Source organism: Ctenopharyngodon idella, chromosome 20 (assembly GCF_019924925.1).
Source record: "Ctenopharyngodon idella isolate HZGC_01 chromosome 20, HZGC01, whole genome shotgun sequence".
Lineage (NCBI taxonomy): Eukaryota > Metazoa > Chordata > Actinopteri > Cypriniformes > Xenocyprididae > Ctenopharyngodon > Ctenopharyngodon idella.
Window position 1 is genome coordinate 2,539,073 of NC_067239.1, and position 26,935 is coordinate 2,566,007.

The 26,935-nt window shown below is 37.0% G+C and overlaps 2 protein-coding genes across 2 annotated transcripts; one reads left to right on the forward strand and one right to left on the reverse strand.

Annotated features, from left to right (window-relative positions):
- Positions 1-76: 76 nt before the first annotated feature.
- On the forward strand, positions 77-10,475 carry gpr132b (G protein-coupled receptor 132b). The gene is made up of 2 exons (XM_051874839.1): positions 77-2,618; positions 6,836-10,475. The coding sequence occupies exon 2, from the start codon at positions 6,838-6,840 to the stop codon at positions 7,918-7,920; it is 1,083 nt and encodes a 360-aa protein (XP_051730799.1). The 5' UTR covers positions 77-2,618; positions 6,836-6,837; the 3' UTR covers positions 7,921-10,475.
- A 145-nt stretch (positions 10,476-10,620) lies between these two features.
- znf521 (zinc finger protein 521) lies at positions 10,621-25,500 on the reverse strand. Its single transcript, XM_051874837.1, has 3 exons — positions 23,621-25,500; positions 21,953-22,144; positions 10,621-20,999 (listed from the first exon to the last, which is right to left on the reverse strand). The coding sequence occupies exons 1-3, from the start codon at positions 23,658-23,660 to the stop codon at positions 18,445-18,447; spliced, it is 2,787 nt and encodes a 928-aa protein (XP_051730797.1). The 5' UTR covers positions 23,661-25,500; the 3' UTR covers positions 10,621-18,444.
- Positions 25,501-26,935: the final 1,435 nt, after the last annotated feature.

A 26,935-nucleotide genomic window follows, 5' to 3' on the forward strand; every position in this document is an offset into this window, starting at 1 on the left:
TGACCACAAATTGTGCATAATATCAGTATGAATGAGAAAGTTCCTCTGCTGTTTTGTTTTGGGGACTTTTAATCGTACAGCAGATTGTCATCTGACCTTTTTCAGAAGATTTCCATAAGTTCTGAATGACCAACATGTTAGGTGCAGATATACTTTATACAGCTTACATTTATAGCAATCAATGAAGTAGTTTTGCTTAATAAATATTTATTACTTTAAATATTCAAAATCTACACTACCATTCAAAAGTTTGGGTTCAGTAATATATATGAAGAATTAAGATGCAAAAGCCGCTAAACGCCATTTCCGTCAAAGATGAAATAATGATATTGAGCGAATGCTCTCCGCACATAGATACGTTCATCAAATACTTTCACTTAAAATCCGCTAAATCCCAGCGTCAGTCCATTTAGAAATGCCGCTAAACACCACTTCCCTTTGTCAGGAAAAGCCTCTAAAGCCCTGGTTATACTTCGTTTTTTTTTACACGAATGCTAGTGTACGCCACAGTCGAACGCACAGCCTTGGAACGTATACTTCGTTTGACTCGTACACATACACATGCAGTTTTGAGTAATCTCTCGCCACGAGTTACAACCCATGTAAACATATTTGTATTTTTTCATGCTAGAGTTGTACAAATAAGGGGACTTTCTAACCTCTTCACACAATCTCTCATCTATGTAGGCCTCCATTGTCGCTGTAGCTTGCATGTGTTCCGTTCTGTTCTGTTTATGCAGGTTTTCTTTGACTATCTTGTGAATCGACGCCCCCAGGGCATGGTTGCCACCTTGTGGATGAACTAATTACTGCAAAAAAAAATTTAAATGCACATGTGTGACCTGCGTGTACAAGTACGTGCGGTTGTGCACGTACTCTTCTAAAGACGAAATTTGCGTCACGCGTAAAAAGTGAACTATACTTGGCTTCAGTCCACAGAAGAAACAATCAGAAGACACAAATCAAATCATATGATTTCAAGATGAATGACCGTGTGTGTATGAGCCGCTTTCAATCGCCGAGCTGCAAGTGTTTATCATGTTTTGTCCATCGTTACAGCGGCAATGACAGGATTTCACGAGTAGCAAGTGAACACAACAATGTTCCTGTAAAACTGACAGAAACTGAAGTTTCTGGTCTTGTTGTCCAAAGAGGTGGACTTAGAGGTTTTTGCGAAAAAAAAATTGTTAAGTGACTAAAGTGATATTTTTGAAAATTAGGCATTTTAATAACTGACTAATAATCTTTTCATGGCCATTAATGTGAACTGACTGAACCTAAATGTAGGAGTCTGATTTAAAAAAAAAAAAAAAAAAATGCTAATTTAAAAGAAAACATGTCAGACGGACTTAGGGGTTTTTGCAGTGGAACTTTATATATATTTCAAAGAATCCTGAAAAAATGTAGCACAGTTTAAAAAAATAAAAAATAAATAAGCAGATTAAGAAATGTTTTCAACATTGCTAATAATCATAAAATGTTTCTTGAGCAGCAAATCATCATATTCGAATGATTTCTGAAGGATCATGTGACACTGAAGACTGGAGTAATGATGCTGAAAATTCAGCTTTGATCACAGGAATAAATTGCATTGTATATTTCTACCATATTCCAAGCCTGATAAAACCCACAACTTATATTCTCTATAATTGTAATAATAACTAATTATCAAACTTAAAACTATAATTGATGATAATAAAAAAAAAAAAAAGCATGTTAAGCTTTGTAACAGGTAATGGAAACACTACTCCTACAAGTTTCTCATGGTGAGGTCACTGTATGTGGGTTCATACTAATATCATGCTGATAAATGGTTACAGTAATCATCCTCGTTCACCGGAAACTGTTACACGAGATATTATTTTGAGGCTCATGCCAACGCAATGTTTACAGTATGTTGTTTTGATATCAATCTAATCTAGACCACATCTTTTTTTTTTTTTTTTGGTAGAACTATCTTCTGTATTTTAGATTACATTAGTTGTACCAGTGAGTAACATCACAACATTGACTCTTACTGTAAGCTTCTTCTTTCAGTTTTTGTCAGTTGGTTCGTCAGATGGGCATTCCCGTTACATATATATATACTGTGGTCGAGCTCTGGAGCTTATGCTTCATTTAAAATAAATCATTTTATTATTTTTTAAACAATAAGAGGTGTCAAGTAAAAGTTAATTTTGAATTTTTTAACCATCTTTTGAGATCATATCAAACTTATTTCCTGGAGGATGACGCTAGCAGGCTTTTTTATTTTGAAGTGACTGATTTAAGTACGCTTTGTTGTGGTAATGTGTTAAAAGAAAATCCCCTGCTTTTGAGCATCGTGCTTAAAAGCACAAAAACGCGCCGATGATGCCAAAATAGGTGTCCTAGATATGCAGCTCTCACCGTGTTTAGAGGCATAGTTTTCTTTTTTCTTTTTTTTTAATCTTCTCTCATTTATTCAAAGTGCCTTATTTGAACCCGCTGTCGAAGAAAGCAGAAGTGCGATGATCACGTGGTCGATTGTCGTGTTGATGTGTAGCGCGCGCTGCCCCGTCCTTCATCAGTACACACGCTGCTCTGAGGGTCTGTCATGAGCTCTGCTGTCAGATGAAGAGTGAATACATTCATAACAGGTAAGAGAGACGGAATTTTATACGTTACATTTGTAGAAAATGTCATATTTGCTTTTACAAAGGTTACTGAGAAATACCTGAGAAAAAAACAGGATGTGTTCATGTGTTGGTTGTGTGTTTTAAATTATCTAGGGCAGCGATTTTCAACCCAAACTTTCAGTTAAAACCATGGATAGACCGTCAGTATAAAAAAAAGCTAGATTTTCCCTGAAACACTTTTGTACATTAACTACTCTGAAAAACAAATGTGTAATATTTACTTAAGATTTCAGGGAGAAATCGCTTGTATATTTAACAAAGAATCAAAAAGAAACAGATTATAACATTGAATTAAATGTGAAACGACTGAAATAGTATTTTCGTATAAAACTTACTCCATTACTCTTTGTTTTATTTACATTAGCATTACTACAAGAGATAATCATTAGCAGATCATTATTTACACTCTAAAAAATAGCTGTAAAAAACAAAACAAATTTACATAGTAAAAAAACAACACGATTTCCATTTAAACAGTAATATACTGTAAAAACAATGCATTCTGGGTAATATTTGTCGTTTTCGAGAAAGTAGCCTATAGGTAGTCTATAAAATTACCCAGAATGCATTGTTTTTACGTTATATTAGTGTTTCAGTTTCCAGTTTTTTAGAGTGTAGAAAGTTAAATTTCAGTCGGTTTCTTCTCTGTAAAACCTTCAGGCACCCTTAGGTTTAAAAACTGGATCTATCAGATGAACTTGAGAGGTTTGTTATGGTTTGATTTTGTTGTCAGCATTAAACAAAGGAATCATGAATATTTAATGGAGATGTCAGCTTAATTTAGAATCGTGTGTTAATGGTAACTAAAATACATTTTCAGATAACACATATTGCCTGGTATCTTCATAGAGAGCATCATCTCTAATAAGGTTGAGCTCGTTTCTAAAAATCTGCCTGGAGCGTCTAAAAACCTTCGCGTACGCTTGACTGAGCATCGCCAGTGTCTCGACACTAACGATATGAGACGAGGGAATAAAAGGTTTCATGTGATCCAAAAGTCACAGCAGTGTCTGTCTTAACACCCGTACAGTGATTTAATGACTATAAGGAGGTCACAGAACACAGTGAAGGCTAATGCAGAGCTTAATGTACGCCGCCTTCTCTCTCCACCATGTTTTTCTTTACACTGACCATCAATGGCATTATTACTGCCAGTTCAACTGTCCCGGTCAGTGTCATTAGGTCAAGTGAAATATTAATTTCCCATTCCTCAGTAGAGTTCTTGTGCAAGGTCAAGGTTTTTTCCCCATTGTGAAAAGCGAGAAACGAGTAAAGGAGGGACTCTTAGTCAGTGTGTATTTCGCATAAACCTATAAGCTACGTGGGTGGTTTAACTGTTTGAACTTTAAAACGTCTTGCTCAATAACTGCCTGTTGCATTTTGGTCACATTTACCACTCACTTTACATAATGTCTAGGGCAAGAACATTAAAGCCATGATTCATGTAGAGTAAATCATGTACCAATACATGTGGTTTGCTTCTACTATGTGTTTCCGTTCTGATGCACCTCTACTCCCCGTGTATGATGGGGTCGTGATGAATATTTCAGTGGCTGTCTTGTCTAGCTGGGGCAAAAGCAGGGAGTGGTACATTGTGTTTGGTGGAGATGAAGGGGAATGGGGGTGTTTTACTCTGGATGAGACATGAGGCAGAAACACTGTAAGGTTTCACCTTCTGCTGCTCATTAATGGTCACATCAGACCGAAACCGCTTAGTTGTGCAATTCAATGTATGTTGGGTTCCTCAAAACGTTCTTTTGATTCAAAGTAAGAGAGAAATATTGATTGTAGGTTCGAATTATTGCAGAATAAACTGTCTTCATTTCAGACCTGATTGTTTTTCACTGAGCAAAAACAGTTTTACCCATTTGATATTTGCAATTCACTAATGTACACTCTAAAAATGCTGGGTTAAAAACAACCCAAGTTGGGTTGAAAATGAACAAACCCAGCGATTGGGTTAAATGTCACATAAATGTCATTTTATTTAGCTCAACTATTGTTTAAAAATGACTGTGGCTGGCTTAAAATGAACCCAAAATCAGACACGTAATTACTAGTGGCAACAGTAATTACGTAATCAAAAGGTGAACATTTATTAATAAGCAATTTAATAAATGTTTATTGTTTAATTATTATTAATAAATGTTCATTTATTAAACATATTAATAAATGTTAATTTCCAACCTATTTTGGGTTCATTTTAAGCGAGCAATACAGTCATTTTTAAACAATAGTTGCGTTAAATAAAACTACCCACAGGTTGGGTCAAACATTTAACCCAACTGCTGGGTTTGTCCATATTTATGTTGTTTCAGTCGTGGCTTCCATTGATATAAAAAAAGAAAAAAAAATCTAATAAAAAGCTCTGTGAACTAGAGTTTAAACATACAGGATGTGAACTAGCGTTGAAGATTTTTGAAAAGTAATCATACTGATACAGTGTACTTTGGGCTTTATTGCCTTTGAACTTTTTGTTCAACATATTTAGATTTGTTTAACATATTTACACATTTACCTATTTTGTCTTTATTTATTTTTTTAAAACTTGCTATTTTTATTTTGCAAACTTTTCATTATTTTTTCAGTTTTTCCAATTTATTTTTAATTTTATTTAACTTTTTAATTAAATTATTATATTATATTATTAAACTTTTTTTTTTCATTTCAATACTGCAGCGCCCCGCACACATGACATGCGTGAAAAATAAAAAGATATTGTGTACACATATTAATAATTTGTTCCCATGACTTAACAATTTAACTTGATTACAATGTGGAAACAATTTAAGTGTGTGAATGGATTCTTAACCCTTACAAAAAAAATAAGTATACTTCAAGTTCAATTTATTAAGTAAAGTTCAAGTATATTTTTAAGTAAGGCTGCACGATTATGACAAAAATCATAATTGTCGATTATTCCCTTGAAATTGTAATTGCGATTTATTAATTACGATTATCACAATTTACATTGAATGATGTTTTGAATAGTTTTATACCTTTGTTTGAAGCAACTGCATGCCATATTTTTATATGAAATAAACAGGCTGAAAGCTATATGGCATTAAGCCTTAAGTGTCAACTGTACATTGGACTGGTGTCTTCTTAAAAAAAAAAATAAGCATGGTATTTTAATGTTATACTAATTTTTTTTTTTTTTTTTTTTTTTGTAATTGTGTCTTTGAATGATAACATAATTGTGGCACCTGTAATTGTAATCCCGATTAGAAATTCGATTAATTGTGCAGCCCTATTTTTAAGTATACTTTATGTAGTAAGTATACTAATATTAATGTATTGGGTGTAAAAATGCTGGGTTAAAAATAACCTAAGATGGGTTAAAATTGGACAAACCCAGCGGTTGGGTTAAATGTTTGACCCAACATTCTGGGTAGTTTGAATTAACTCAACTATTATTTAAAAATTACTATATTACTTGCTTAAAATGAACCCCAAATAGGTTGGAAATTAACATTTATTAATATGTTTAATAAATGAACATTTATTAATGAGTTTAATAAATAATAATTAAATAATAAACACCTATTAATAAATGTTCACTTTTTGATTATTATTGTTGCCTCTAGTAATTATGTGTCTCATTTTTATTTTCCAACCTATTTTAGGTTCATTTTAAGCCAGCCACATAGTAATTTTTTAAACAATAGTTGCGTTAAATAAAACTACCCAGCAGGTTGGTCAAACATTTAACCCAACTGCTGGGTTTGTCCATATTTAAACCAACGTGGATTTTTTAGAGTGTAGTATACTTGTAAGTGTACTGCTTCAATACTACTTGGGACTAAATTGGCCCACTTTTTAGTGTATACTTTAAGTGTAACAGTAGTAACTTTGAGTACACAACTACACTCTAAAAAAAGCTGGGTTGTTTCAACCCAAATTTAGGGTTAAAATTTAATTTAAAAAATCCAGACACAACCCATTTATTTTAAACAACCCAGCATTTTTTAGAGTGTAGTTTACAACTATGTTTTTCGTTTGCACTGCAACTATAATACAAGTGAGCTTATAGGTATACTGATAGTTTACTAGTTAAATACTTGTAGTTTTATACAGTATAAATGCAGTGCCTTTTTTTTCTTCCACATCATGTGCAGTACTCCTACAGTTCTCTTTCTCTGTTTATTCTCACTTCTCTCTTTATTTTTTCCACTCAGATATGATGCATGAAACCACCATGACACAGGGCGTCATGCCAACAATGAACCAAAGTGTGAAGATTTGTCAGATATCGTATCAGGAGGACCGTATTCCTCTGATGGTGCTCTACATTGTGGTTTTTATCATCGGCCTGCCAGCCAACTTGGTCACCGTCTACCTCACCCTCCACCAGGTGTGTCGTAAGAACGTCCTCGGCATCTACCTGCTCAGCCTGTCCCTGTGCGATCTCACGTACCTCTTCACGCTGCCCATGTGGACGGTGTATGTCAGTAGAGACCACGAGTGGCCCTGGAGCTCCATGGCCTGCAAAGTGACCGGCTTTGTGTTCTTCAACAACATGTACATCAGCATCTTCCTGCTCTGCTGCGTGTCTATCGACCGCTATGTGGCTGTGGTCTATGCGATAGAATCTCGCGGTCTCCGCCAGAAGCGAATTGCAGCTCTTGTAGCGTTTTCTATCTACATGGTAGTGGGCTTGAGTCACATGCCCGTCTTCATCATGCGTGAAGGGGAAGTTGCCGAAAAGAGTCGCCGCTGTTTCGAGCCCAGCCACAGCTCAGAGTTGGTTATGGCATTCAACTACGCTCGGGTTTGCATAGGCTTTTTTATCCCCCTCGCAATCCTGATCTTCACCAACAGGGCAATACTTGCAAACGTGCAGGCAAGCACGGGCCTCCAGCCCCATCAGAAAGAAAAGGTGCGCTACCTGGCTGTGGCGGTGGTGGCGCTGTTTTTGATCTGTTTTGCGCCGTACCACATTATATTGCTCGTGCGCGCCATCACCTTCCACTTCCCCCAGCTGCGGGAGCAGTGTCACTTTGAAAAGCACATCTACACGCCCTACAAAATCTCTTTGGGACTGTCAACTTTCAACAGCGCCATCAACCCCATTCTTTACGTGCTCTCCAGCAACAATATCCGTCAGGAGATCAGGAGAGGCATGGCGTCGCTGTGTAACAGAGTCAACTCAAGTCAGCACTCGACACACAGTAGCCAGCACAACATGCACAGCTCCAAAAGCAATTCAGACCCTGTCCCAGCAAAGGGCAATGAAATGAGAACTTGTTCCATGCCATGCTGAAATTGTAGAAGCATTGGATATTTTTTGCTTGACGTTGGACCTTAAAGGTGACCTATAATGCCCCTTTTACAAGATGTAATATAAGTCTCTGGTGTGTCCAGAATGTGTCTGTGAAGTTTCAGCTCAAAATACCCCACAGATCATTTATTATAGCTTGTCAAATTTGCCCCTAATTGGGTGTGAGCAAAAACATGCCGTTTTTGTGTGTGTCCTTTTAAATGCAAATGAGCTGCTGCTCCCGGCCCCCTTTCCAGAAGAGGGCGGAGCTTTAACAGCTCACGCTTTGGTTGCTCAACAACAACAAAGCTGGAGAATCTCACGCAGCCAAAATGAGGATTGTCAGTAACGGTGTTCAGCCTTACATTGTTCAAACCGGAGTCGACACTGATGGAGAGACTCAGGAAGAAGTTACAACTTTTAGAATGAAACTGGACGTTTCTGAATGGTTAGTGGATAAATTTATGTAGTTGCTGTGGAGTTGATTCAACTCATCGACTAGCATGTGTCGTCATGTTAATCTTTTGTGCAAATCCAGCGTTGAATTGACCCTCGTTTTTGAAGCAGTCCGGTGTAAAATGACGGCAGGGTAACAACACTCTACTACAACCAGGGTTGCCAGGTTTTCACAAAAAATCCGCCCAATTGCTACTCAAGACTAGCCCAAAACTAGCCCAATCGCGTTTTAAGGGGGATCCCCCAGTAAAAATTGCAGGGGCTAAATATGTTATTTGGGGTCGCTTCAACCTGTGGACATGAAAATCAACCCGTGGACATGAAAATCAACCTGTGGCAACAGTGATAAAGTAGCCCAATTCCGCGGGAAAACCGAGGACTTGGCAACACTGACTACAACAACTCTTCCTCTTCGCTAAAGCAGCCCAACATGGCCTCACCCCCTTTGTTGTGAGTTTTCGGGGACGGGGTTTATGTAAATTCTGGGGTTTGTGATGTCACTAACCCTGGAAGAAGCTCATTGTAGTCCCTACCAGCCGTTTGTTGTAGAAAAGCGATTTCTGTAAAAGAAAATATCTCCCTTTGCATTGAACTTTAAGAGTCGTATCTTTGCAGATGTTGTTTATGATCAAACAGCAACATTGCACACTAACTAAAGTTAAAAAAGTGAAATCGTAATCAACCACCCCTTGAAGTACAAACCCGGGATGGGAAAAAGTCAAGGTGCAGATTTGTTTGTTTTGTAAATCCAATGAGAACAAGGTGTATCACAAAAATCAGAAGTGAGTTTCCTGTTGTTGGGCTATAAACGGTGAGAATCTCACGATAAGATCATCTCTGGGTTTTCACACCTTCTAATCTCTTCCGTCGTAGAATATGTGATCTGCAGCTTCTGAAAGTCTTGCAGTGGACTCATCTTGAGCATATTTCTCCAAATTGTTGAGAAGCTCAATATAGTTTTGCAGATACACAGGAAGGGGCCTAACTCAAATTTACAGCGACTCGCCACACTTGGTTTTGTTTTTACATGGCCTTTATCTGGAATCAGTGATATCACAATAATAACTGATACTATATGTTCACAAAACAAAATATTAGCAAAAAATGTGTAGAAAATTTTGAGAATTTCTGCACATCCAAATGGTATGAATGGCAATGCATCTGCAGACATAATCTGGAATAACATTTAATTTACCTCAAAATTAATGTACCTCAAAACTCTGAATATCTTTCAAAGATTTGATGCCACAAACAGACAAATCCAGTGACTGGTTCGTTGTAGCAGCTCAGTACCTTGTAAACATGACTTCTGATTCCAAGTGAGTTGGTGAAAATGTGCAAATGGAATCCCAGAAGTTGTATCAAGCCAGCCAATCAGATTAGAGCTTGCTATTTTGGCAAGTGTTTGCCATTTTTTTGTGTGTGCAGTAAAGCATCAAATGGTCGGTGGATGGTCTGTAGGATAATGTCCAAAACAGACTGTTTCAAACGACATACATTATCACTGTTTTCATTCTGAAATAATTTACTGTAACACAGTACATGTAAATGTGTAGGCGTTAAAAGTGCATGCCTTTTAGTGATAGCAGTGTTGTTCGTCAAGTACATGTATATAATTACTTAAATTATTGTTTTTTATAGGATTTTATAATGGATGTGTTTTGCATTATGTTGAATTTTGTTTGTTTGTTTTCATGTTTTTTTAACGAATGTCAATTTCAAGGACTCGGTACATAATCTATTGTATTATTTTTCAAGCTTTTTTAGGTGTAACACTTATTTTGCTTGATTTTCCCATTTGTCCTATTTTCCCAAGTCTCATTTGTAAATTAGACTTTAATCATTTGCAGTCAAGCCTTTCTCATACAGTCACCAGTAAATTATGATGCCCATTTTTGCACATAATGCTATTCTTTTAAGAAACTGTAAGCTTGAGCAAGATTACAAGAGCGTAACATAATTATATCAACTCAGCATAAACTAGCTATACTGGAAAAACTGTTCTTAAAAACAAATGTTTCATATGTGTGACATTCTCAGGACACAATAAAAAATAATTTAATTGAGTAATATGATAATTCAGCATTAAATATTGAAAACGGTTGGTTTCTGTGGTCTGAACTATCTCTGATGTGTTGACCTATTTGTGTGCTTTTTAAACCTGACAGACGTGCATAAATCAGCAAAAAAAGGAAAATGCTTACTGCTGTAAATCCATCGTCGATTAAATGTTGATCAAGTGCAGCATCCTTCACACTTTTGAGTGTAACAAAATTCTTTAATGCAAAAGCTACAAGCCAGACAAACACATGGTCATCTGGTATGTCTTTCCTGAATAATTAACTCAGTGTCCAAGATAAGTTCCTAATTGGCCCTTCCCTCAATGAATAATTAAGTAGCCAGCAGCTGTCCTCAGCCAATAGCAAACAATAAGCCCAGTAGGACCCGCCCCTGTTGTGAAGCACTGGTCATCTGGCTGGTAAATAGCAGTCGCACTGCCTCAGTTTCAATTCAATTCAATTCACATTTATTTGTATAGCGCTTTTCACGATACATATCGTTTCAAAGCAGCTTTACAGAGAATGCATGTCAACATTACAATTTGGAGACTGCAGTTAGCTAATAATGTAATAATTTAGGCGATTAACATACAATCACTGTTAACAATGTAATTGGAGGTAGAAGCAAAGAGCTCCTGGAAAAATGAATTACATATTAACAATAATTAGGATTTATAGAATGTGAATGTGCGTGTTGATCCAGATGTTGCATCTTCTGAAGTCATCGCAGGAGTTGGCGCCGTCTCTTCCAAAGTTTTAGTCATCTGAGGTCTTCTTAAGAGGCTGGATCCAAACTGAAACTGATGTACTCTCTAGTCACCTCGGGACGGGCGTCCCGAGGTAAAACAGAAAAGCAAATGGAGAATAATTAGCATAGCTGCTGTTCATAACATTAAGCAAAGATAGTCATGTGCAATTGATCTGATATGAGATGGATTATGTGAATGCTTGGCTAAAGAGATGCGTCTTTAATCTAGATTTAAACTGGGTGAGCGAGTCTGAGCCCCGAACATTATCAGGAAGGCTATTCCAGAGTTTAGGAGCCAAATGTGAAAACGCTCTCCCTCCTTTAGAGGACTTAGCTATCCTAGGTACAACCAGAAGTCCAGAGTTTTGTGATCTTAAAGAGCGTGAAGGATTGTAGGGCGATAAAAGGTCGGTTAAGTACACAGGAGCTAAACCACTTAGAGCCTTATAGGTCATTAGCAGTACTTTATAATCGATACGGAACTTAATAGGTAACCAGTGAAGAGATGATAAAATTGGTGTTATATGATCATATTTTCTTGACCTGGTAAGAACTCTAGCAGCTGCATTTTGTACTAATTGTAGCTTGTTTATTGAGGAAGCAGGACAACCAGCTAGTAATGCATTACAGTAATCTAGTCTAGACGTCATGAAAGCATGACCACTTAACACATCTCTCATCACTATACAAAACTATTCACATCAAATGTGTGAAATAAACTGTTTCTGTGGAAGATGGTTAACAACGGAAATTCAGAAAAGACTTCTTTATTCTGCAGACTACATATAGTAAATATGGCAGTGCCATTGTTTGGCCTATATTACATTGATCTAGGCCTACTGTAGTTCTTTACAAATCTATAACAGATTTCCAGAGTTTGAGTTTTTCCTTTAAAGCCATTTCCTTTTGTCTCTTTCTTTCTTTCAGAGTATCCCTCTTGATATGTTTCATGAAGTGTGTGAATTACTAATGCATTAACAAAGGAAGGCTCTACAGAAACATCCTGTATTCAGGCACTCAGTCCTTAGATCTACCTAACTGTCTGTGGGAATTCATCACTCTCTCCCATGGGATCACCTTTCAAAACCATATATTTTAGTGTCGTGAACTTTTCATTCAAAATACATCACCTACCATAAGACTATTTCATGCCCGTCATTAGTGTAATATCTATATATTTTTTATAAGTAATGTTTTTTTTATTTCTTTAAAATACAGGGTTCAACGTCTGAATTGACCATTTTACCTTGCAGTTCACCCAAAAATGAACATTATCCCATAATTTACTATATAGGGCTTTGAAAATTAAGATTTTAAAAGGAAAGTTTATTAAGAATGAGAATTTAGGAGGATATTAAGATATCTTGAATAATTTGAGTTACAGGCATGACGACTTTAGAAAAATTATATTTATGGCACTCGGACAGGTATGTTCTATGCCATTGAGATTATAGAAAAAAAAATGAGTTTTAACATTATTTGTTCTTTAGATATTCCTCTTTAAAATAAAAAAAAATATCAGCTGTTTGCAAAGTGACCCACATTTGGTTTTTGACCTCTGAAAATGTGTATATTTTACCAATTTACTCATAGAGCCGCATTAAGATCTCCATATCTCTGGGATTGAACCATCGAGGGCCTTTAAAATGAACATACCAAAAGGAAAGTTTGTTAAGAACCAGAATCTGAAAGAATATTAAGACATCTTTAATACTTCCTGAGTTACAGGCATGCAAGCTTGAGGCAAAAAAACACACAAGAAGTGCTTTTGCCATTTTTGAACTGTCATAGTTGGCATATGATGAAACAAAGATTGCTAAAGTCAACAGATTTTACTAATAGCTCTACCACTCTCTGTGTAAAAATAAAATAATGTTGCTGCCATCTTTCTAAAGTCATTTTACACCCCTGTAATTTGTCTCCAAATCTCAGGTAAAAATGGTAATTTTGACCCCCCTCTACAAAATGGTGGATTACTCAGTAAACATACATCTGTGACATTTAATATTTTGGCTTTCATCACTATTTATGTTTGTCTTTCTACAGAAAAAAAAAATATGAACAAAATCAGAAATTTGAGCCAGGGACCTCTGGTTGAGTTGACACCCTTTATTAACCAGTGATTCTTGTTTATAAAGTTATATATATGGATATTTTTCTTACTTTGCTTCATAAGTCCTTTATTAACCTCCTGAAGTCGTGTTGATTACTTTTATGATTGACGGATGTGCTTTTTTGGACTTCAAAATCTCGATTACTATTCACTCCTATTATAAGCTTGGAAGAGCCAGAATTTTTTTTTAATATAACTCCGATTGTGTTTGACTGAAAGAAGACAGTCATATAAGCCTAGGATGGCCTGAGGGTGAGTAAATTATGGGATATTTTTCATTTTTGGGTGAACTAACCCTTTAATTTAAAAAAAAAAAAATAGCTTTTTTTCTTTTTCTTATTCACTGTGCGCATGCGTGCACACTCAGGGACGCGCCAAATTACTGTCAGTGTAATGGCACGCCTGCTATTCCTTTAACTGTATTTTGGCACGAACATCCTGAAACAGGTAAGTCTGTGGGAATAATGGGACATAACGGGAAACAGCTGACTGCAGGAGCCATATCAGGCGGTGCTGACAACAAGACCTCACCCATCGAGGCTCGAGTGGGAGACGGGGGGAGGAAAACCGTCGAACTGCTGACGTATTTAACCAGAAGCTTCACAACGTCGAGACGTAGTATGTAAAACATGTATATTAAAGACATCTACGTTCACACACATTCGTATTTACACATAATCTCGCACCTCCACCTGCTGGTCATGATGTGAACATGCGAAACTATAGCCTATAAAAGGCTTTTTCATTGATTTTAATGCGTTCCCGCTCTTTCCGCTAAACCTGTAGATGTTCTTTGAAAATGCTGCAACATTTCATATGAGCTTATTGCAAATCAAATTCAAATATGCCAATTAAAATGTATTGTGACATAATAGTGTAAGCTAAATTACACCATAGAATCAAAAATAGGCTGTACAACAGTGCCAGTACATTTTTAACAACAACATTTTTAACTATTTAAACATAGTTAAAATCCATTTAAAAACAAACTAATTGTGAGACTGATGCTGTACTGTCACATATTCAGCCAATAGGGGGGAGTGCTGTCCCACTTTTACCTTGCAGTCATGTATTTAAAGGGATAGTGCACCCAAAAATTCTGCCATCATTTACTCATCCTCAAGTTGTCCCAAACCTGTATGAATTTCTTTCTTCTGTTGAACACAAAAGAAGATATTTTGAAGAAGAACAGTTGATGGACCCCGTTGACTTCCATAGTATTTTTTTGGGGTCCATCAGCTGTTTGGTTACAGTCTTCAAAATACCTTCTTTTGTGTAAATAAAAACTGACTTTTTTTTCACCTGTTTGTGAGTGGGCAGTTTATACTGGATCCCATCCCCAAGGGAGCATCCCTTCTTGTTTACTCTTTCTGTTAAATCATCATTGGATAAAACCGTCATTGGTGTTGTTTGCAGAAGTACTCAGGGGATATGGGATTGTTGGATATGTGAGACGTGAAGAGAAGGGAGAGCACAGAGGAATGATTGGTGACGCAATGTGGAAAAAAAAAAAACAAGGTGATGATGTTGGACATCGGTAGGAAGAGAAACCTTTCACCCCAGTTTCCATCCCGGGAGGATGTTGACATGGCACAGACCTAAAATTTCTTGGGAGTGCACCTGGACAGCAGGCCTGACCGAACATGAAGGATCTTAGTCAGCTCTATTTTTTCTAGATAGCAGTTCAGCTCTAGATTTACTTTCACTCTTATCTCTGTAAGAATAAGACAAATTTGCACTTCTGGCACTTCACCGTGTTGTACTTAATGCATCTTTAAATGGAGAATCCAGGTTTTGTAGAATTAAAAATGTTAAGTTGTTCGAACTCAATATTAGCCGTCTCTGTGCCAGTAACACTCTATAACCCCGCAACCTTAAAAACTCTACTGCACCGTTTTTTTTGCCATTTCTCCTCTCACTCGACCCACTCGAGAGACACTCATTGACAGATGGTCTGGGCATTACCCGGCATCATGTTTTCACAGCCGACTTTATCTTGGCCTAAAGCCTGGACACACAAAAGGAAAACCAAGTTCATGTTTTCATTCAAACTTGTATTTTCTGGGATGATCACTCGTCTCCATAGCATGAAAATAAAAAATCATCAGCATTTGTATTACGATAATAAATAATGAGACTGGAGCAGACCCTTCATTAACCCCGTCATGTTTCTGATACAGACTTTTTATAGTTTTTACAGATTCTTTAACTCCCTGCACTCATATGGCTGGGTGTATTAATAATATTATAATATAATGTTTCTGACAAATGCATTTTTTTTACAGCACAGCTGTGCCCAAAATTATGTCTCTTTTCCTTCCTGTGTCTGTGGTCAAATCCCAGCTGCTGTCATGGTGATTGAGGGGTATTTCCAAATGAGGTAGTGCTCAGTTTGTCCTGGTGGCTTCCAGCTTCACATGGCTCTATTACCTTATTTCCAATCTCAGAAACATGCACAAACATCACTTTGTGCTGCATTGCATATATTTAGATACATTTTTAAAGATGAAATCATTTGTTCATGAAATGGGAGGTTGTACTGCTAATAAATAGTTACACAAATGCACAAACACTTTAGTAATGAGGACGTAAAATCCTGCCATTCAGTTTCACCCCTAATAAAGCCCAAAAGTAAGTCATTGGTCCCCTAAAGGTAAAAATTTATGGCCCAGATGTATTATTGTCAAGTATGGTAACAAGGTTTAGTATCAAGTGAAAAATAATAATAATACTTTAATAATAATAATAATTTAAGGAGCTAAGAAATGTTAAAACATTTTTTTTCTAACAGAACAACTTATTTCATTTTATTATTGTCATAATCAGTAGTTTTAATTTATGATTTTATAAATGTTCTACTGAAGACTAAGAAAATCATTGTTAAACTGCATTAGTCCAAAAATATGATAGTGTTTTTCTTATCTTTTTTTTTTAATCAACAATACACTCTAACAAAAATGCTGGGTTAAAAACAACCCTAAAGTAGGGTTGAAAATGGACAGTTGGGTTGTTTTGACCCAGCGGTTGGGTTAAATGTTTGCCTAACATGCTGGGCAGTTTTATGTAACCCAACTATTGTTTAAAAATGACTATATGGTTGGATTAAAATGAACCCAAAATAGGTTGGAAATTAAAAATCAGACATAATTACTAGAGGCAACAGTAATAATCAAAATGTGGACATTTATTAATAAGCAATTTAATAAATGTTTATTATTCATTAAACTTCATATTCATAATGTTAATTTATTAAACATAAATAAATGTTAATTTCCGACTTACTTTGGGTTCATTTTAAGCAAGCAATACAGTCATTTTTAAACAAGTTAAATAATAGTTTAAATAGTTGAGTTAAATAAAACTACCCAGCAGGTTGGTCAAACATTTAACCCAACCGCTGGGTTTGTCCATTTTTAACCCAACTTGGGTTGTTTTTAACCCAGCATTTTTTAGAGTGTGGAGACCTGAAAATGCACACACACACCACTTACACACATGCACATTGACTCATAAACACAATTTACTTTTTTTTTGCAATAGAACATCATGTACAGATATAACTAACAAGACAGTTTAAATTGGGAGTCAAAATTATATTAAAAAAAAAAAAAAGGCAGAGATGAAGGTATTTTACTAAAAAGACATAATACAAAATAAAAATACATAACATTACAACTCTTTTGTGATTATCAGATGTCATTGTCCAAAAGCCCTACATCTAATCCATAAAGTTTACCAAGAGGCCTGCTCAGATTTCAATTAGATTAAACACTGCTAATGACTCTCTCCCTCAGAACATCGAGTCCCACTGCCCACATCTCATCCTCTTTTGTGCCCCTCTGCGCATCTGCAGTTTCACTCATCAGTAACTCATTACTGTCTAGATCCACAAAGATCCAGTTCCATTTCTTAACACAAGGATTTATCTTAACAAAGAGAGAGGAAATGATCCAAATATGGCAGTAAATCTGAGTTCAGAACCTCAAAAGTGTCCAGTGAAGATTAGCCTTGCACTTGGGAGAATTAGTCATTTGCAAAGCATCTCAAACAAGAAAACTGCTTTTAAGTGAGAAAACAGCCTCTCCGAAACATGTCTTCACGCATTCAGGGCCTAAATACATAATATAATGTACAAGTACTCCAGTACACAAACAATCAGAAAAGTACACTCTAAAAAATGCTGGGTTGTTTCACCCCAAATTTGGGTCAAATATGGACAAACCCAACCACTGGGTTAAAAATTTAATTTAAAAACTTAACCCAACGGCTGGGTTTGTCTATATTTGACCCAAATTTGGGTTGAAACAACCCAGCATTTTGTTGGGTAAAAACAACCCAAGTTGGGTAGAAAATGGACAAACCCAGAAATTATGTTGTTTTAGTAATTTAGTCATTTTTAAACAATAGTTAAGTTAAATAAAACTGCCCAGCACGTTGGGCAAACATTTAACCCAATCGCTGGGTTTGTCCATATTTAACCCAACTTGGGTTGTTTTTAACCCACCATTTTTTAGAGTGTATACTCAAAGAAATGCTGGGTTGTTTTACCCCAAATTTGGGTCAAATATGGACAAACCCAACCGTTGGGTTAAACTTTTTATAAAAAAAAAAAAAAAAGGTAACCCAACGGCCTAGTTTGTCCATATTTGACCCAAATTTGAGATGAACACAAGTTGGGTTGAAAATGGACAGATCCAGCGGTTGGGTTAAATGTTTGACCCAACCTGCTGGGTAGTTTTATTTAAATCAACTATTGTTTAAAAATTACTGTATTGCTTGCTTAAAATGAACCAAAAGTAGGTTGGAAATTAACATTTATTAATGTTTAATAAATGAATAATAATTAAACAAACATTTATTAAATTGCTTATTAATAAATGTTCACCTTTTGATTATTATTGTGGCCTCTAGTAATTATGTGTCTGATTTTTAATTTCCAATCTATTTTGGGTGCATTTTATGCCAGCCACATATTAATTTTTAAACAATAGTTGAGTTAAATAAAACTACACAGCATGTTTAATTCAACTGCTGGGTTAAAACAACCCAGTCGCTGGGTTTGTGCATTTTCAACCTTTTTTAACCCAGCATTTTGTTAGAGTGTACATATCTTGTCCTTTTTTAAATGATGTCCTTTATTTAGGATTAGCTCAAACTGTTGTGGTCTGGGTGAGAGTGTTCTTATTGTTTCTCTCCTCTGGAATGAGTGCCGTAGCCGAACAACAGTTGACTACAGAAATGCCAGTCTTACTGTCTCGGAGTCTATGCTCAAAAGTACTGACATTCATAGTGACTGTTTCCTGCTGAGCAACACTTGAGGAGATTTTAAGGTCAGGATTAAGGCTGGAGGGATCCATGCAGCTGCTGATCAGATCATCACCCTGGACCTTCTGCATGTGGAAAGTTCCATGAATTTTCAGCTCAAGAGTGGAGGTGACAGTCTGCATGCACACGACACAGCGGAAGCCTGTCAGCGAGTTGTGCAGGTCTGGGTGCCTCTGACAGTGTTCCAGGAAGTCCTCCTCACTGTGAAGAGGAAGCTTGCAGATGCGGCAGTTGCCCGTGTCCAAGCTCCTGCTGTGGGTGACCTTGTGTTCAGTCAGAGTTAGCAGGGAAGGGAAGCGCTCTCCACAGATGGGGCATTGGCAGTGCTTGGTGGGGCCTAGATGAGTCTGGACGTGCTCCCACAGTGCCATCTCAGTGAAGAAGGTCTTGGAACAGTCTTTGCATTTGTGGCTCCCTTGGATTGCCTCCACTTTGCGCTTGAGAGTGCCACTCTCCCCGGGCTGGATGTGGTGATCTCGCAGCTGGTGGTTGGCGAGCAAGGACTGCATGGTGTAAGAAGCACCACAGATTTCACAGGCAAACATAGGATCGTTCAGATTTGCCTTTCCTTTGCTTTCGGTAGGGGGGCTGAACAGCGATTCCACCTTACCGACTCTTATTTCACTATTCACTGGCAGCATTCCAGCGCTGTCCTTGGCAACTGGTTCGGAGACAGGTGGAGGGGTCACGTTGTTACCTTCAGCACTCTTGGCACAGAGTTTCTCGACCTCGAGGGGAGATCTGGTGTTGGTACAGACGCAGGGACTGCATTTGTCGCTATGTGTTGTGATATGACACTGCAACTCGATGTCTGTGGTAAAGGACTCTGCGCAGAAGATGCAACAGTACATCTTGCATTGTTTGTCAAGATGTTTCTGTTTGACATGCAGGTGCAAGTCTTGCTCTTGCTTGAAGTCCCATTCGCACGATGTACAGTGGAACGTGGTTCTCTTGTTACTGTGCTCAGAGGCCAGGTGAACCTGAATAGACACCTTAGAGTCGAACACCTGCTGGCAGAGGGAGCATCTGTAAAACACAACGGTGTGCATCTCAAGTAGGTGCCCGTGTAAGTCTTTGACGCTGGTGAAGGACTTACTGCAGCTCTCACAGATGTAGAGCGTAGACGAATTGCTAAAATGAGACACTGTGTGTTCCTTAAAAGATTCCTGGTTTGGGAAATCCTTGAAACACTCTGGACACGTGAGTTTTGGAAGCATACTCTTAAGGTGGGAACTCAAGTGAGTTTGAAACAGATCCAAATTGGTGTATTTAGCCCCACAGTGGTCACAGACGAAGTCGGTTGAGGGTAATACACCATGGCTAGTTTTTTTAGCCAGACTCTTGATTGACTGGGGTGAACTCATTGTCCTCCTTCCCTCTTTAAGGTTCATCAAGTTCTTGTGTGTCTTTTTGATATGCTGCGTCAGTTTTATCTTACTGCTAAACGTAGGAAAATGGGCGCAGTATGGACAGAATTGCAAAGACTTCCTTTCTCCTGGTTCTTCCGCATCTGGATCAAGTTTCAGGCTCTGGTTTTTACAGTGTGTCTGCTGCACATGATTATCTAGCGTGTCCTTTGTCAGGAATCCTCGGAAGCACTGCGAGCAGAAAAAGACGTTGCTCTCGATTAAAGCCGAGTTGTGTGATTGGCGAACGTGCTCTTGAAGAGCTTTCAGGTCCTTTAAAGATGTGGGACAGAAGCTACACTGAAGAACCGTCTGAACAGCCGCTGTGATTGCGGCTTCAAGCAACACGGAGTGTCCTAGCATCACATTAGCCTCTTTCTGGTGCTCCTTTAGTTCGGATGGAAAAGTCTCAGAGCTTGAGTGGATTTCATTGTCCTTGAGTTGGGTCTGTGGACGTGCTCTAGGGTCCATGTGACAATGAACACAATTATTGAAAACCTTGAGCTTTTTGGAGATTCCTAAACAACTGTTTGAGACAAACTGAGACTTTCTCTTTTCTACACAAGGAGCCAGTTCTGCAGCATTTGGAGTGGCTGGACTGGAGATGTGTGAGGTTGCACAAGTGCATTCTGCCATTGAGAAGCTTGATTGATCTTGTGAAGGAAAATTTCGAGGTTGTTTTTTCCCAGATTCCCCCACAAGAGAGAGATGTCGGGAGGACATAGCACTACCCTGTTCATACTGATTACTCAAGCCCTGTTTGCTTTTTGTGGGGCTCTCACTGCTGATATCCGTTTGGGATATTTTGAGAGGTACTGAACTATTTCCAAGCAAAGGGGTGTTTGCCCTCCTGCACAGTCTCTGATGATCTCTATGTGTGGCTTCCTTGAATCCAAGTTCGCATCTATCTTCATGGTCAGCAGAGGAAAGAGATGCTAAACAACATATTTCATCTTCCCCAACATTATGATTTGCTATGGACAGAGAAGAGAGGAAAATGTATTTACAACTTTCATAAAAAAAGTTTTTGCCAAAAACAGAAGAACATACATGTTGGGGAGTAGCTAACTAAATTAAGTACATTTACATTAGTGTGACACTCAAAATTTTGTCAAAGTAGCATAGCTTTTCCAGTAACAAGATATTTTCTCCAACAAGGAAAACTGACACTGCTGTTTTTTGTTTTGCTGTAACCCTAATTCATACCCTAACTGTTATTTGTGCAAGACAAATACTGTTTTTGGTTTTTATAAATGATAGCTGCAGTTGAAATACTTTAAATTATGAGCTTCCTCAACACGACTCACTTTAACCACAACTATAAGAATTCCTCTCTTCTAGTTCAAGAGGTCTGTCCTGCTGAAGTCTGGCAGGTTAAAATATAACTCATAAGAGCAGACTAAACACCAAAAATATGAATTGGATGCTCTTTTTCACACTTTTTTTTAGATGTAATTTGCTCGGTATGTGGCCACATAATGAGCAGTCCCACTGTGACTAAAATTGCTGTCAGTGTGAGAGGACCGGATTCACAGTTAGAACAAATGCAGTGCCTCTACTTTAAAGTACAGAACATGTACAAAACCTGAATCATTGTACCAAATTATACACTGAATTAAAAGATTAATGTATCTGCTTTAAAGGATAAAACATATTAAAAAACATGTTCACATGATTAGCAATTCCAATATCATAAATCCAAAATCATTTGTAAAGGCATGATTCATTCTGTTATTGTGCATATAGGGAATTGCAAATACACATAATTCAAAGGTCGTGCAGAAACACTAAACCCTGAATATAAAACCCTAGAGGTCTCTCTTCGTTTAAATCTGCCTGTGTGATACAGAGAGAGATGGAGAAAATATTCACGGTTTAATAATTTAAAGGATAGTATAGGATGGTGTGGGAATGTATTTGTGTGTACCTGAACCATGGCAGTACGTCGGTTTGCATTCTGATTGCTGTATGTTTGCACTCTCATGTTCTTCAGCACCTTCATCCCTCTCCTGCCCATGTTGTTCACTCTCCTCATCCCTTTCTTTTCTCCTTTCCAAGAAGCAACGTTTCTTCCCCAAAATCACGCCATCTTCCTTTGTATTTAACCTGTCATCTTGACCTGTGGAGAAAAGATTGATTGCAAGAAAAGGTCATGGTCATAGTAACAAAATATAACATAATGCAAAGAAATCAAGCACTTAAATGGCATTTTTTTTTCAATCTCTTGTGGACCATCTGGTTGTATAGCGCCCCTGTGGCCTGAAAAAAGCAAAGAGTAAACAAATATCACCATTTTGATCTGTTTTTTATCCAGCAGGGGAGTACCATTGTGTGTGCATGTTTGCATCTGTATTCTGTGATTTCAAGGTGACATAACAGAGCCACATCACATGATGACTGCAGGAAATTAATAGATTTAAAACCTCAGGAAGCTCAAACACTCATATGTACACACACATTCGTTTTCTGTCATGTTTTGGGACTATCCCTTTGTTTTTATCCTTTTTAAAAAAGTTAATATTTTCTGTTCCCTACTAAATTCTCACATAAACATTTATGAATCCTATACAGTTTCATTAAGACATTATTTAGTATGTTTATTAAGCCATTTTCCTCATTCAGATTTTACCGTACTTGTTGGGACATTAGTCCCTGAGATGTGGGCAAAACCCATCTCTCTCTCTCTCTCTCTCTCTCTCTCTCTCTCTCTCACACACACACACACACACACACACACACACACACATTCAGTTTTGACTAGCTGAGCTGAAGAGACAACTTTGTTGTCCTAGAACCCCAATACTACACTCTAAAAAAAGAGTTAACTCTAAAAAAGAAAAAAAGAGTTAAAAATAACCCAAGTTGGGTTGAAAATGGACAAACCCAGCGATTGGGTTGTTTTAACCCAGCGGTTGGGTTAAATGTTAGCCCAACCTGCTGGGTAGTTTTATTTAACTCAACTATTGTTTAAAAATTACTGTATTGCTCGCTTAAAATGAACCAAAAATATTTTGGATATGAACATTTATTAATATGTTTAATAAATGAGCATTTATTAATAAGTTTAATGAATAATAATTAAACAAACATTTATTGAATGGCTTATTAATAAATGATCACCTTTTGATTATTATTGTTGCCTCTAGTAATTATGTGTCTGATTTTTAAATTCCAACATATTTTGGGTTCATTTTAAGCCAGACATTTAAATTTTAAACAATAGTTGAGTTAAATAAAACCCAACCGCTGGGTTAAAACAACCCTATCGCTGGGTTTGTCCATTTTCAATCCAGCTTGGGTTGTTTTTAACCCAGCATTTGTTTTAGAGTGTATAATATTGCATGGATTATCATATCTGAATCATGTGCATCACGTGCAAGAGTGATGACAAACCCAAATTAGATTACTCGAAAATGCAATGAAAGTGAAATGAAAGTTCTGCTCCAAAACAATTTCAGTCTCTTTGCTCAACATTAATCTGAAGCTTAATGATCTGCAACTAATTGGGGTCAATCATTCGATTTGTCCCGCGGTCGGGTTTCACTCAAGACAAGGAAGCAAGTGATTAAATAATAATAAAAAAAACCTTTCGTACCTTTCAAAGATCTGGGCTTCGCCTGCTTTCGACGAGTCATTGTATAGGACTTCAGCAGCTGTCAATACAGACGGGTTAAGTTCCTGTCCACTGTTTGCAAACGAAGGACAACACAAGAGCCAATACTTGCGTGCTGTTTCATGGACTAGAATAGCGGGAAAGCACATTAATATGACGGGCAAAGGGGCTCGCCCCCGCCTACAGCAGCGGGATGACTCCGTACACGCTCTGCGCCACCGGGGACGCGCGCGAGATGCGTAATCGCTGAACACACACGGACACACACACACACACACCGGCATCCCAAAAGACATTATTATTGCTCAAGAGTTCTCCGTTATGTTTCACGACAATATTAACTTTGTCTTGTTTTGTTTCTTCTTGAATTAACGTAAAATAATTGCAAGTAAGCACTAATGAGAACATTGTTTGCACATACAGTGAGTGTATATGTGGTTAGAATATCTCGAATAGTTTGATTTTGGAAGAATTTGATCTGAGATGTTTGAGTTTGTATTTTGATTGCAGATTATCTTGACAAATCTGAGCACAGTTTGAAATCTCTTCTGAAAGACATCTGAGGTGATTTCCTGAGGAGCCAAAGATTTAAAGGGATAGTTCACCTGAAAATGAAAATTTTGTCATCGCTTACCGTCAAGTTGTTCCAAACCTGTATGAGTTTCTTTCTTCTGTTAAACACAAAATAAGATATTTTAAAGAATGTTGGTAGTCAAACCATTGACTTCCATAGGAAAAAAATATTATGGGAGTCAATGGGGTCCAATGGGATCAAATGTCTGGTTACCAACATTCTTCAAAATATCTACTTTTGTGTTCAAAAGAAACTCATACAGGTTTGGAACAACATAAGGGTGAGTAAATGATGACAAAATATTCATTTTTAGGTGAACTATTCCTTTAAGTGAGACTTGATCTACATTTAAACTCACTGACATAAAATCTCTTTGCATAAAACTGCCTTCTTTATAAAAAAAAAAAAAAAAAAAAAAAAAGATAGTAGGTCCACATGAAGTTTGACCCATTTTGCCTGAGCGTTCAGTTAATTATTGCTTTTGTTTCTTTAAAATGAGAAGAAATGGCACAACTTAACCAAGACGAAATGCTATAGCATTATCAATATCTATAATATACCATGAAACATATGGTACTGTTGTAATGAAATCATCAGAGGAGCATCTCCTTTCATAATGACGCCTCGGTTTAATTTCTCTGTGGAAACGTTAGTTATGAGCCGCCCCGTTGGATGGGCTTTGCAGGATAGGGAACGTTGATTAGAAAGCTGCATCCCTTTGGGAGTCCGCCCTGCAATTGCTTGTTTCTAATGAGTTTTGAATTAGCTGCTGAGACACTTGTCTGTGACTGTTTTGTGAATAAAGGACAGGATGTTGCAATGAAGACACAACAGCATAACACGCCTGTGAGGTTCTGAGGTGCCAGCGTGAACACTTTAGGTCGTTTATGTGTGGTTCGAGTTGACTTTATGATTAAAGTAGTGATTTAGACTGTCTTGGGTATGAATCTGCAGTACTCTCTAAATAAACTGTATAAAGAGCTAGGCTATTTGTGAATATGTGTATAGGCCTATATTGTTGCTGTAAATAGACAGTATTGACATGCAAAGGCAACCTTTGCGCAAAGGAGATCCTGAAGGAAATAATGTGTCAGCCAATCAGAGCATCTCAAGGGATGAGAGCTGTTATAGTTCTGATTCATTTCCTCAAGCATCCAGTTGGTTTTATTATACTGTTCTAAAACAAATAGTTTGCAGCGAATCTGCTATAATAAAAAAGTCTGTTTCCCCTAGATTGTTCTTTTGATTGATTAACTTTTTAAAAATACTTCTGATGACCAAAAATCAAAAATGACTTTTTTATTCTAAAACTTCTTCCACAGCACTACAGAAACAAATTCACTGTCAGTTGCTAGTATCTCATAAAATCTCATAATCAAATATATATATATATATATATATATATATACAGGCTTGGGAGGGTTACTTTAAAAATGTATTCCGTTACAGTTACAAATTACTTCATAAAAAAAAGTATTCAGTAACGTACCACAATATAAAAGTAATGTAATCTGATTACTTTTGTATTACTTCAAGGTCACATAGGCCTATATAAAGAAAGAAAGAACTAGATAAATTGCGTTTTTAAATTTAATTTGAATTATTTCTTCTCAATTTCTGCAAGTTTTTAAATGTCACACGTTCCATACTTTTGAATGGGTCTCAACAATAAAAATCTTTTAAAAATCTAATAAATTATCTATTGCAATATTATTATCGTTGTTGTTGTTTAGAGCTTAAAAATATAAAAGTGACATCAGATCATAAACAAACTGAACAAGCTCGGATCAAACATTTCTGTTCATATTTGTGCTGCTTTAATTTTAATGTTTAGCATTTTGGTTACTTTTAAAACCTATTAAAACTAAGCAATCATGTCTTATTTCCACAACTTGGGAATACACAGCCCTGAAAATATATATATAAAGGGCTATACAGACATCTAGTGGCTACAGTATGGTATTACAGATTATTTTTTAGTCCATTGATAAAGGAAGTGTTTTCGTAGCTGGAAGGCAGAGTTTGCACTGTACAACCATGTTGTTTGCATTTTCTTCTTTGAAAACAAAATAGTAGCGAAATTTCCATGAATCGAAAGCGTTTATGCCCGCGGGCAGCATCGTTTCAACTAGCAGCAGCAATTATCTGCATCTGAGGAGATTGTAGACGGGTGTTATTTGCGCATGCACCAGCGGGTGGCTCACGTGAGTCATCACTGGCAACAGAACCAGGAAATACTGTATAATCAAGCAGGGCTTAATATAGTGTTGTTATGGCAAAATAATGATTTATTTAGTTTTAAATGAAAACACTGTAATCCTGATAGTATTCCCCCTTTTTTCAAAATGTAACTGTAATCTGATTACTACGTTTTTTTACGTAACTGTAACAAATTAAAGTTACTGGATTTTTGTATCCTGATTACGTAACGCCGTTACATGTATTCCGTTACTCCCCAACCCTGTATATATATATATATATATATATATATATATATATATATACATATATACATATATTTAACTATTTATACAACAGTTCTTTCTGGTTCTTGAATCTGATTGGCTGAAAGCCGTGCAATATTCCCCCAGTATCAGCACTGGAACCGTTTCACCGTTTTTATCACACTGTCATGGCGGGTGAGCAAATCCATCATATTTTTTTTTTATAAATACTGCTGTTGTTATGCCATGAAATGTAGCTTTAAGAGTTTTTTAAGGCAA

Excerpts from the sequence above, each read along its gene's own strand:
- gpr132b (XM_051874839.1), top strand. The coding sequence starts at position 6,838 with ATGATGCATGAAACCACCATGACACAGGGCGTCATGCCAACAATGAAC.
- znf521 (XM_051874837.1), bottom strand. The coding sequence starts at position 23,660 with ATGACTCGTCGAAAGCAGGCGAAGCCCAGATCTTTGAAAG. Across the intron at positions 22,145-23,620 it reads GAAGCCCAGATCTTTGAAAG|GTCAAGATGACAGGTTAAAT; the intron begins GTACGAAAGGTT and ends TTTTCTCCACAG. Across the intron at positions 21,000-21,952 it reads GACGTACTGCCATGGTTCAG|CAAATCATAATGTTGGGGAA; the intron begins GTACACACAAAT and ends CTCTGTCCATAG.